A 13,411-nucleotide genomic window follows, 5' to 3' on the forward strand; every position below is an offset into this window, starting at 1 on the left:
AAAATCATATATAAAGTCCGAATAACTATAAGAGGAGACCTTGTAAGGTTACCTTTCCTTGGCTTCCCTGCTTTAAGTCAAGGGACTACCCAGTCAGCTACTACCTGTTCCTTCTCTCCCATGTGTGCTATGATTTAGTTTTGTTATCCTAAATAATGGAGAAGGAATAGTAGTTGGGATGAGAGAAGGAAGAGAAGGGTGGATTCTTTTTTTGCTACCCTGGAAAATAATACTTGAGCAGAAGGATTTCTGTGTCATCTTTTTCTGATTGGTGTAGAGGTTGCATCTTGGAAATACTTGTACATACCATCTACCACTTTATACCAATTTCCTGGCTAAATATTGCAGGCATGTTCTTCTTAATCCAGATTCATATGCATTGAATTCAGTGGAAATTCGGCCTTAATGCAAATGATTGAATGACTGACTCTGATCCTTGCTGTTTAGAATTGTTTTGAAACAGATACTCCATTTCCAATATGATGAATTTCTTGTATCTTTTCCTTCTCTATGTGTCTTCTAGTATTAAAAAAAAAAAAAAAAACTAGAAGGAAAAACAAAAAGATGCCACAATTAGAAATTTGTATTCACTGATTCTTGCATAGTTCATTGTGGCAACATGGAAAATAAAACTAATGAAAGAAAAATGTAGTTTGAGGATGAAGTAATTATTTTGGACATTCAACCAAGAAAGTTTACCCTCCTTTCAGCAGAGGAGAAGTCATAAGTCTTGGTCTCTAGAAGGGGCAAGAACCCACCTTATAGAAAAATCTGCTAGTGAGATCACAGAGCAACTAGACTTTTTAATGCTAAAATTTTGAATTTTTATAAGACTTTCGTTTATTCAAGACCACTTGAACCTATTAAGAAAAGGAAAATTACCTTTTACACATAATTCTAAATGTTAGGTTGACATCTCCAAGATATCCTTATAAAGTACATTAACCCACTAATTATATTTTTGTATTTCCCCTTGCATATTTGTTTATTTTGGTAACATCAAAATATAAAAGACAACAGAACAACAGAACATTAATTTCAGAAATATTTTAACTATCGTGGACCTTATGGAGGCCACTATGAAAATTAAAAATTTATTTCCAGTACTCACTCGTCACAGTAGTAAAAATGTCTGCAGGTCAAGTATACCTACCATACTGACTTGACAAGAGTGATCAAGAGAATGGGCAATGCATTTGAGTTTAGCACTTATAAAAATTTAGAAAAAACCCAAGATACTATATTTGGTGTCTTTGTTGTTTCTTTGTTTGAGGCAGAATTCATCTCAAACTATGTCTTCTGGAGAATCCTAGTATAGGAAAGAAAGAGTAGGGCTGCTTTTCTTGGGGCTCTCAGCTGCCCAGCTTCCTCATTGCCCTTCAGTAGCTTTCCTTCCACCTCCTGGGAGGTCTCTGTCTTAATGGGAATCCTGGGAGAAGTCCCAGTTCAGTCCAACTTCTTGACTTCATGATTGAGGGCATCTAAGCACACAGTTGATCCCTGGGTGGGCTGAGCCCAGAATGCAGGTCTCCTGATTCCTAGACCAGAATATCCTCTACCATACCATGGTGCCTATTTTCAGTTCCTGAAATGAGTTCCAGACATGAAAATCTTGTCCTCTTAACAAGTAGTGAATATGCTCTGATACCTGTACTAATGGAGGCCAGGGAGAGCTATTATATGAAAAATATTTCCAAATACAAGCTAATTTTTAAAAGTGGATTGTTTGTTGTCTTTATGAGTTTAGAGACATTTGGTTCTGAAAAATCCCTTTGACTGAGTTGAAAATGTTTCATTGTAAAAATGGTGACCACCTTCCAGCAAAGTCAAACTCTACTGAGGGTTGTTGCCATATCCACCCCCATCACTTAGTTGCCCCCTGCAGTGCTTCTCTGCTCTTTGTGACCACAAGTTCCTACTTTTGAAGCACACATTTCTTCAGAGATTCCCAGTCTTTGATGAAACTTGAATTGCTTTTTCTCAAGCTTAGAAGCCCACAGCTTTCCTAATAGAAGAATCTCCCGTTTCTACCACACCCTTATTACTTCTGTGCACCCAACCTGCTAAAGGATCCATCTTTTGCATCTTCCCTGGTCGCTCAGCTGGTAAAGAATCTGCCCACAATGCGGGAGACCTGGGTTCCATCCCTGGGTTGGGAAGATCCCCTGGAGAAGGGAAAGGCTACCCACTCCAGTATTCTGGCCTGGAGAAATCGATGGCCTGTATAGTCCATGTGGTTGCAAAGAGTCGGATAGGACTGAGAGACTTTCACTTTTCAGTTTCCAGTCAAGAGCTTTACTTTTCAGGTTAGCTTTTTAGAAAGGCATTTATATATATATATGAAACATAGTTACCTGCTTTAACAAATCATATTCCCCTAATTCCAGCGTGTCGCTTCTTGAGGAGGGTGTGGGCATGTGGAGTGTGGAGACTCCCAGCTAACAGTCATTGGAGTAGAAACCCATCTTTTGCTTAGTTGTTTTAGTCTTTTTTTTTTTAATGCCTACTTTTGGAAAAATTAAAGCTATCAAGGTTTGTTATTAAACAAAATGTATATTTAATATGATAAATTATGTAACATCATATATTAAGATAAAATATGACATGTAAATTTAAAACTCCCTGCATAAGTTCAGTATGAATTTTGCCACATTAACTTCACTATTAGGATGTTCTGTCTGATCTTGATAACACATTTTTAAAATTGCTTTACCCTTTTCCTCTTTCTATCCATTCATAACCACCCATTTTTAATCATTATCTACAACATTTTTCATCCAGTAATAGAACTTAGTTCTGTATTAATCATTAAGCAGCCTTGACTAATGTGATTCACTTTGTGCAGTCAGAAGATTGTGCTAGCAGAGTGTGATTTTCTTATGAAGAGAGCAGGGAAGGGAACTACCAGAGGAAATCAGGGTAATAAAAAGTGACATATTGGTGTCACTTCTGAGATTGCATTTTTCTAAAAGCATTTAGCCTTTCAATGTGTAAAGAGATACAGATTCTATTTTCAACTTGACTGTAAGAAATGTCTGTTTTACTTTCTCCAAGTCAAATTGAGCCTGCTTCAAGCCTCATCCTGGCTGGGAGCTGGAAAATTGAAACTTTCATCCTCAAAAGGATCATGTAATAAAGAGTCTAAAGTAAACAGAATGTTGAGGAAAGACTTCTCTGGTCTCTTGTCCATACCAGTTACCATGACTGCTCTCTAGGCCACCATGTTCACTTGTAGCCAGGATGTCTTGCAGCACCTGTGGGGTAGCAATCTTCCTAGGGCTGAGAGCCCCTGCGCCTTGCATCCAGCTTTTTTTGGGTGGACCATAGCTATTCCCTTCTCTGTTTTGGCCATCTCCCCAGAGGTGCTATTGGGGAGAAAGGGGAAGGTCTCCATCTCTTGGGAAATCCATTGCCTTAAAGTCTTGGACCATCTCCTTGTCCCCTTCACTTCTGCCACTTCTGCTTCTCTTGTACCTGCTAAAGGGGTAGTGTTTGTCTTTTTCCTCAACTCACAACATAATGCCCCCTTTAAAATGAAACCTTGGAAGAGAAGTTGTCTTCAGGGGATCTAGCACCAAATCCCTTCTTGAGACAAAGGAACTCAGACTTGTCTACCTTGCTTGAACCAGGAGTAGGGAAATAGGAGAGCAAAACCCAAATGAATAACACAACAGAGTCGTCTTTACATGATGAGGCTATTTTTTTTTTTTAATTTTATTTTTATTTTATTTTATTTTTTTATTTATTTTTCTTTTTTTAATTTTATTTTATTAGTTGGAGGCCAATTACTTCACAACATTTCAGTGGGTTTTGTCATACATTGACACGAATCAGCCATTGAGTTACACGTATTCCCCATCCCGATCCCCCCTCCCACCTCCCTCTCCACCCGACTCCTCTGGGTCCTCCCAGTGCACCAGGCCTGAGCACTCGTCTCATGCATCCCACCTGGGCTAGTGATCTGATTCACCATAGATAATATACATGCTGTTCTTTTGAAACATCCCATCCTCACCTTCTCCCACAGAGTTCAAAAGTCTGTTCTGTACTTCTGTGTTTCTTTTTCTGTTTTGCATATAGGGTTATTGTTACCATCTTTCTAAATTCCGTATATATGTGTTAGTATGCTGTAATGTTCTTTATCTTTCTGGCTTACTTCACTCTGTATAATGGGCTCCAGTTTCGTCCATCTCAATAGAACTGATTCAAATGAATTCTTTTTAATGGCTGAGTAATATTCCATGGTGTATATGTACCACAGCTTCCTTATCCATTCATCTGCGGATGGGCATCTAGGCTGCTTCCATGTCCTGGCTATTATAAACAGTGCTGCGATGAACATTGGGGTGCACGTGTCTCTTTCAGATCTGGTTTCCTCGGTGTGTATGCCCAGAAGTGGTATTGCTGGGTCATATGGCAGTTCTATTTCCAGTTTTTTAAGAAATCTCCACACTGTTTTCCATAGTGGCTGTACTAGTTTGCATTCCCACCAACAGTGTAAGAGGGTTCCCTTTTCTCCACACCCTCTCCAGCATTTATTGCTTGTAGACTTTTGGATAGCAGCCATCCTGACTGGCGTGTAATGGTATCTCATTGTGGTTTTGATTTGCATTTCTCTAATAATGAGTGATGTTGAGCATCTTTTCGTGTGTTTGTTAGCCATCTGTATGTCTTCTTTGGAGAAATGTCTGTTTAGTTCTTTGGCCCATTTTTTGATTGGGTCATTTATTTTTCTGGAATTGAGCTTCAGGAGTTGCTTGTATATTTTTGAGATTAATCCTTTGTCTGTTTCTTCTTTTGCTATTATTTTCTCCCAATCTGAGGGCTGTCTTTTCACCTTACTTATAGTTTCCTTTGTAGTGCAAAAGCTTTTAAGTTTCATTAGGTCCCATTTGTTTAGTTTTGCTTTTATTTCCAATATTCTGGGAGGTGGGTCATAGAGGATCCTGCTGAGATTTATGTCAGAGAGTGTTTTGCCTATGTTCTCATGATGAGGCTATTAAACAATAGGAAAGCTCTTTATTTGGAAAGTTTAAAAAAAAATCTTTGTCATTCTCTAATGCTGTATTCTCTTATATACATTTGATATCAGTATTATCATCAAATTAATCATTGTGAATGAAAAAAGGCAGCCCATGCTTCATCTCCTTAATTATAATCTTGCAGCAGATAGAGAAGAGTGGCCTGAATTCTTTCTCTATGCCATGGAGTAGTAGCAATAGAGTTTTGCTCCACAGATAGAAAAATGGCTTCTAACCTGTATTCCCAAGGCATTTGAAATTATTGGACAATTGCAGAGGACAAGACCCAGGAAGGAAAGTGAGACGAAGTGTTCCAGGCTCCACAGAACCCCATTTTCAGTCATAATGGTTGTCCTTTTCCACTTGCTTTAATTCCATGTAAATTGGTTTAATGGATTCCATTGTTACAAAAATTTGTAAATCACTGAAGGGATATGTGAATATGTGTTAATCGCTCAGTTGCGTCAGACTCTGTGACTGCATGGGCTGTAGCCCATCAGGCTGCTCTGTCTATGGGATTCTCCAAGCAACAGTACTGGAGTGGGTAGCCATGCCCTTCTTCAGGGGATCTTCCTTACCCAGGGATTGAACCAGGTCTCCCGCACTGCAGGCAGATTCTTCACCATCTGAGCCACTAGGGAAGCCCCTACATAAGGATATATTGTACCTACATATATTTGAAATATATTTGAAATTCCCCAATATTTGAGTTAAAGGTTTCCATTTCTCCAGAGTATAATTCTGTGGTGTAGAAATAAAACTCTCCCCCACCAAAAAAAGAAATAAAACTTTCCCTTAAAATACTATGTCGCTTAATTATCATCTATATGTTGAGAATCCCCAGACGACAGGCCAAATTTCAGGGCTGTGCTGTGCTATGCTAAATCGCTTTAGTGGTGTCCAACTCTGTGTGACCCTATGGACTGTAGCCCACCAGGCTCCTCTGTCCATGGGACTCTCCAGGCAAGAATACTGAGGTGGGTTGCCACGCCCTCCCTCCTCCAGGGGATTTTCCCAACTCAGGGATCGAACCCACGTTTCTTAAAGTCTCCTGCTTTGGCAGGTGGGTTCTTTACCACTAGTGCCACCTGGGAAGTCCCCAAATTTGGGGAACAGTGTGATTTATTTAGACTCTCAGTTCCTTTTCTGGTTCATAGGACATTCATTATGGGTAGTTGCAAATATAAACCTTGCTGCTTGCTATGTACGACCATTGCCATTTCTTCACTCCTTTGTTCACCATACAGAAGAATATGGTTCCTAGAAAGCATTAAGTAGCTCCAGTAGAAGTACTGAATCACGTTCTCCTTCAATCAGAGTTTAAAGTTAACTCTTTATTGATTTTAAGGCTATGCTGATCATCATACACATTTATATCAAACTACTGGTTATTTTGCTATTGTTAAATAAAGTACTCAACTTTAACAACAAATTATTATTCAGAGATTTTAGAACTCAATTCAGATAATACTCAAAAATAATTTTTAAGTGGTTAACTTATTATTTTATGTCCAGCCAAATAACATGTATGTCATAATATTCATTAGAATTAAAGATTCCATGAGACAAGTTTAATATTCATATTAAATATTTTGTAATGACATTTAAAATTTTAGAATGCTAAATTTGGCTTGTTAAAAACATTGTTGAGTAAAACTATTTCAGTGTCAACCATTTTTAGTAACGTAATGTTGCAGCTTTCGGAACAGAAAGTTTCTTTTTTTACCCTATTCTGCTACTGTCACTAGTATGCAGACTTAGAATACAGTCTATTCTATTGTACAGTATAAGCATTACAATTTTAATTTCTCTCCTATTAGTATCGAATACTAAAATTAGAATATTCAAGTTTAGAGATGGTTTTTTCATTGGAAAAGTTCGTGCGGTCAATGCGAGAACTAGGACTTCCAATCTTGCTCAGCCAGGACTTCCTACAAAAAATAAATAAATAAAAATTAGCATTTTAGTGTATATGGACTAGCTGAAATGATCCCACAATGAGTAACAATGGGAGTTTTTGTTTAATAAGCAACTTTTGCATGTAATATGAAAGATATACATGACATCTCTCTCTCAAAGTTGTTCAGTCATGTCTGACTGTTTGTGACCCCATGGACTGTAGTGTAGCCTGCTTGGCTCCTTTGTCCTTGGAATTCTTCTAGTAAGAATGCTGGACTGGGTAGCCATCCCTCCTCCATGGGATCTTCCCAACCCAGGGATGGAACCTGAGTCTCTCACATATACGTATATATAATTATATACACAATATAAATTTTGTATCAAAATATCAGAGTTTAACATAAATCAAATGTGGGCAAAGAAGAGCTAATGACCAATTAAGCATAGTCAGCTCCTGATGATTTCATTGTGGAGTAATTTCCCTCCTTTTAAAATATCCAAAGTCATTATTACTTAGCTCTTATATGCAACAACATAAAAATATATTTTATAAAGAATAAAACAATTCACCATGGATTTTTCTTATGAGCCAGCAAATGGTAAATTATATATGCAGGATGAGAGAGAGAGAATAAAAAAATGAATGTGATTTTTCTGTAAATATTTGAAGAAAATTAGATGAACATCTTTTCTTAAACCATTTTGAATATATATATATATATATATATATATATATATATATATATGCAGGATGAGAGAGAATAAAAAATAAATGTGATTTTTCTGTAAATATTTGAACAAAATTAGACAAACATCTTATCTATTCAAAAGCCATTTCATATCACATATTAGCAGAGTAACTGCATTAAAGGGACAATGTTCTGAAATTTTCTTTGCTTATATAGTACAATATTTTTTCTTAATTTAGTAGTGATATTGTTTGTCTAATATATACATTTGGATATTTACCTGAGATGCTTCATATAAAAAAGATTACTGTAATATTGCTGACACCTTAGATATTTTAAGGATATTCAAGAATCTTTCTACCTATTAATAATTAGTTGGGATGAAAATTAAGTGGGAGTACAGGTTAATAATAAGCATTTTTGTACAGTTGATAGCTGTTATCCCAGTTGTTGTAGAAACACTAAGTTTCCTCATATCCCCAAAGGTCTTTGAGGTTGTGAAACTAGTGGTGTCTATAGCTATGCAGTATCGTATGTAACAACCTCAATAACCTTGAATTAAAAATCTTTTCTAAGCTACAGTTGTCTGATTAGCTGAAAATTACTCTTAACAGGCTGGAGAGGAATTCCAGTGATTCAGATTGCCCTATGCTATTTATTTATTTTTATCTTTTTGGCTGTACTGGGTCTTCATTGCTGCACGGGCTTTGTTTCCAGTTGCAGTGAAAGGGGGCTACTCTCTAGTTGCAGAGCGCCTGCTTCTCACTGCAGTGGCTCCTCTTGGTGCAGAGCATGGGCTCTAGGACGCGCGGGCTTCAGTAGTTGTGGCTCTAGGGCACAGGTTCAATAGCGGGAGCACACAAACTTAGTTGCCCCGCAGCATGTGGGATCTTTCTGGACCGGGGATTGAACTTGTGTCTCCTGCCTTGGCAGGTGGATTCTTTACCACTGAGCCACCGGGGAAGCTTGCTGTTTCGCTACTTAATTCTTCAGTTACTACTAGAGTATAGTTGATTCACAATATTAGTTCCAGGTGTATAACACAGTGATTCAATATTTTTATAGACTAAACTCCATTTAAAGTTATTATAAAATATTGGCTATGTTCCCTGTACTGTAGATTAAATCCTTGTATCTTATTTATTTTACAAATAGCAGTTTGTTGTGACCCTCTTTTTGGTTCTTACTGTGACAGTTCTTCTGAGTAAGGAGAATGTTTACATCTTTCTCAGAAGGTAAGCCATCAGAACAGTAACACATTTTCTTTTCTTCAACTCATTTAGTTGAAATCTTAAAAATCAAAATTGCATGTGTTGAAAAATAAAGTTTAGTTATTATGAAAAGGGCTGATGGCTTCAATTTTACCAAATTTCCTTGAAACCCTCTAGAAAAGAAAGGCCAGTAATAATAAAAAGCTAACATTAATGATGCACTGCCTGTTTGCTCAGCACTGTGTTGAATTCTTTACTGTTTACTACTGTTTACTGCAACTTAACTCTATAAGCTGTAGTCCATTTTCCCTATGAAGTTATTGATAAGGAAAGAGACACAGAAGAGTTAAGTAACTTGCTCAGAGTAGGAGCCGTGTTAGTGTTGACAAGGGATCAGATTCTGGATACATTGATTGTGAAGGTACAGTCAATAGATTTGCTGACACTGACACATGGACTGAAGGATGACACTTGGGTTATTGGTTTGAAAAACTACTAGAATAGGATTGTCATGTACTGAAATGGAGAGACTGTGACAAGGGCAAATTTGAGGGAAAGATGAGAAGTTCAGTTTTAGAATGTTAAATCTGAGATGTCTGTTAAACATCTGAATAAGATGCTGAGTAGGCAGCTGGACCCTAAATCTGGCTGCAGAGATAAAATTTGGAATTTGTCTGCAGATAGACAGCACTGAAAGCCATCAGAATGAATAAGATCACCAAGAAAAGGAACGTAGATAGAAAAAGAAAGAGGCCCACAAACTATGCCATAGGGCATCCCAATGTTAAGAGCTCAAGAAGTAGAAGAACCAGCAAAGGAAAACAAAGCATCCAGTGAGGCAGGAGAAAAACCGGGAGAGCAACTGTGTCCTGGAGTCAAATGAAGCCCTCAGGGAACAGGGAGAGATCAACCTGGGCAATGATTCTGGCAGGTTAAGTAAGGTGAGAACTGAGAGTTGACTATTGTGTTTAGCAACATGCAGGTCACTGATGACCTTGACGAGAACAGTTTTGGTGAAGTGAAAGCCATATTTGAATGGACTCAAGAAAGAATAAGAGAGGAACTGGAACCAGCATGTGTGTGTATGAGAGAGAAAGAAGTGGAGGGGCCCTGTATGCCATGGCTCCACACATGCCATCCATGTTGCCTGACTTGCCTACTCACCTAGGAGTGTTCCGGTCATCTGTCCCTTGGAAAGATGTGCTCTTTATGTGCTGCTCTTGCCATTGATAGGGGTGGCTCAGATCTGTAAATGGCAGAGGTGTTTTTCTAGCCAAAAAATAACTGGTCACAAATTTTTATCTAATTAGTGAGGATGAGATTGGGAATGTCATAGTTTTCCAATCCCCCTTCATGTGAAAAGGAAACACATAATCCAACAGTACCCATTAATTCATTTCAATAAATAACACTGCATGAAAGGTATATTCTAGATACTGGGATGCATACATAGATATTTAAAACGGGGTTCTTTCCTCAACCTAACCTTACATCTAAAGCAATTAGAGGAATAAGAACAAACAAAACCCAAAGTTAATAGAAGGAAAGAAAACATAAAGATCAGAGCAGAAATAAGTGAAATAGAGACAAAACAACAGAAAAGATCAATGAAACTAAAAGCTGGTTCTTTGGTGGAAAGAAACAACGCAATAAAAAAAAAAAATGCTCAGAAGACCTAAATTTTCTCCGAAGAAGACATACAGATGGCCAAGAGGCATATGAAAAGATGTTCAACATTTCTAGTTATTAGAGAAAGGCAAATCACAATGAGATATTGTCTTATACCAGTCAGAATGGCCATCATCAAAATGTCTACAAACAATAAATGCTGGAGAGGGTATAAAGAAATGGGAACCCTCCTGCACTATCGGTGGGAATGTAAATTGGTACAGCCTCTATGGAGAACAGTATGGAGGTTCCTTAAAAAAGTAAAAATAGAGCTACCATGCTGTGCTTAGTCACTCAGTCATGTCCGACTCTCTGGGACCCTATGAACTGTAGCCCACCAGGCTCCTCTGTCCATGGGATTCTCCAGGCAAGAATACTGGAGTGGGTTGCCACACCCTCCTCCAGAGGATGCTCCCAACCCCGGGATTGAACCCACGTCTTCCGCACTGTAGGTGGATTCTTTACCATCTGAGCCACCAGGGAAGCTGTATGACACATCAATCCCACTCTTGGGCATATATCCAGAGGAAATAATGATTTGAAAGGATATATGCACCCGTGTTCAGCACAGTGTTGTCTACAATAGCCAAGACACGGAAGCAGCCCTCAGTGTCCACTGACAGATGAGTGGTATATGTTGTCACGTGTGTGCATCCTCCACACGTGGTTGTGCTTTTGTACTTTACAGTACTTTTGCTATGCCAAACGGGGAGCTTCCTAATGAAGACCTGATGGAAGTGGAAGCCCAGACAAAGGACAGAGAGAGGCACAAGGAAGAAGTAATTGAAGAATCAAAGAGACTGAGGATGCAGTCCAGTGCTGTCATGTCATCCATGGCATGGATGCTACTACCCAGACATCACTGGTTTCTTCAAGAGGACATATAGAACTGAATCCAGCAAGGAACCAGAACCTGTGCCATCATCATCAGGCGTGAGTGACATTGCAGCCTGCCCTCCATCTGCTATTGGATGACGACTCTTCAGCTCTACCATCTCCCACCTTCTCCCTCTCCTCCAATTAATGACTCTTCTTGCCTGTTCACTTGATGCCAGCCCCTGGATGCCAGCTATTGTACCATATTACTGTACTTTTCAAGGTGCTGTACTGTTAAGATAAAAAAAATTTTGTGTTTGTTTTATATGTATTATTTGTGTGAAAATTATTATAAACCCATTACAGTACAGTATTATATAGCCGATTGTGTTAGTTGGGTACCTAGGCTGTCTTTGTTGAACTTTCGAACAAATTGGACTTACAAATGCACTCTTGGAACGGAACTCACTCATAGGTAGGGGAAAGTGAAAGTCCCTCAGTTGCGTCCAACTTTTGTGACCCCATGGACTGGAGAGTCCATGCAGTTCTCCAGGCCAGAATACTGGAGTGGGTAGCCATTCCCTCCTCTAGGTCTCCCACATCGCAGGTGGATTCTCTGCCAGCTGAGCCACCAGGAAAGCCCAGGTAGGGGACCTACTGTAACACTATTTCCAGCAACATAGATGGGCCTAGAGATTGTTATTCTGAGTGAAAGACAGATACCATCTGATATTGCTTACATGTAGAATCTTAAAAAAAAAAAGATACAAATGAACTTATTTACAAAACAGAAACAGACTCACAGACTTACAGAGTGATTTATGATTACCAAAGGGGGAATGTTGGAGGGAGGGATAAATAAGGAGTTTGGGACTGACATATAAACACTGCTATATTTAAAATAGATAACCAACAAGGATTTATTGTATAGCACAGGGAACTCTGCTCAGTATTCTGTAATAACCTAAATGGGGAAAGAATTTGAAAAACAATAGATACATTCACATGTATAACTGAATCACTTTGCTATATACCTGAAACTAACACTGTTAATCAACTATAGTCCAATATAAAATGAAAAATAATTTTTTAAAGTTATATGTATTAAAATTATTCAATATTAACTTTATTTTTCATGAATATTTATGAATAAAGGTGAAGTACTGAAAATGAATAAAGCAAGAGAAGTCAATAATTGAGTAATTTTTATTTATTTCTCACAAAGAACTGGGTGATTTGACCTCCCTTTTCAAAGATGAAATCAAATCATGCATAGAAACGAATGAAAATGAAAAAACAACAACCCAAAACCTATGGGACACTGTAAAAGCAGTGCTAAGGGGAAGGTTCATAGCATTACAGGCTTACCTCAAGAAACAAGAAAAAGTCAAATAAATAACCTAACTCTACAGCTAAGGCAACTACAGAAGGAAGAAATGAAGAACCCCAGGGTTAGTAGAAGGAAAGAAATCTTAAAAATTAGGGCAGAAATAAATGCAAAAGAAACTAAAGAGACCATAGCAAAAATCAACAAAGCTAAAAGCTGGTTTTTTGAAAAAATAAACAAAATTGACAAACCGTTAGCAAGACTCATTAAGAAACAAAGGGAGAAGAACCAAATTAATAAAATTAGAAATGAAAATGGAGAGATCACGACAGACAACACTGAAATACAAAGGATCATAAGAGACTACTACCAGCAGCTCTATGCCAATAAAATGGACCACTTGGAAGAAATGGATAAACTCTTAGAAAAGTGTAACTTTCCAAAACTGAACCAGAAAGAAATAGAAGATCTTAACAGACTCATCACAAGCAAGGAAATCGAAACTGTAATCAGAAATCTTCCAGCAAACAAAAGCCCAGGACCAGATGGCTTCACAGCTGAATTCTACCAAAAATTTAGAGAAGAGCTAACACCTATCTTACTCAAACTCTTCCAGAAAATTGCAGAAGAAGGTAAACTTTCAAACTCATTCTATGAGGTCACCATCACCCTAATTCCAAAACAGACAAAGATGCCACAAAAAAAGAAAACTACAGGTCAATATCACTGATGAACATAGATGCAAAACTCCTTAACAAAATTCTAGCAAACAGAATCCAA

General features: G+C 38.0%; 1 protein-coding gene across 1 annotated transcript in view; it reads right to left on the bottom strand.

Moving 5' to 3' along the window:
• Nucleotides 1-6,334: 6,334 nt before the first annotated feature.
• ACYP2 (acylphosphatase 2) overlaps nt 6,335-13,411 on the bottom strand; it is a 173,544-nt gene continuing 166,467 nt past the window's right edge. The window contains exon 4 of the mRNA XM_065929295.1: nt 6,335-6,952. Coding sequence (XP_065785367.1) covers nt 6,838-6,952 — 115 coding nt within the window. The 3' untranslated portion in view covers nt 6,335-6,837. The remainder of the gene's footprint in view (nt 6,953-13,411) is intronic.

This window comes from Muntiacus reevesi, chromosome 3, assembly GCF_963930625.1.
Source record: "Muntiacus reevesi chromosome 3, mMunRee1.1, whole genome shotgun sequence".
Lineage (NCBI taxonomy): Eukaryota > Metazoa > Chordata > Mammalia > Artiodactyla > Cervidae > Muntiacus > Muntiacus reevesi.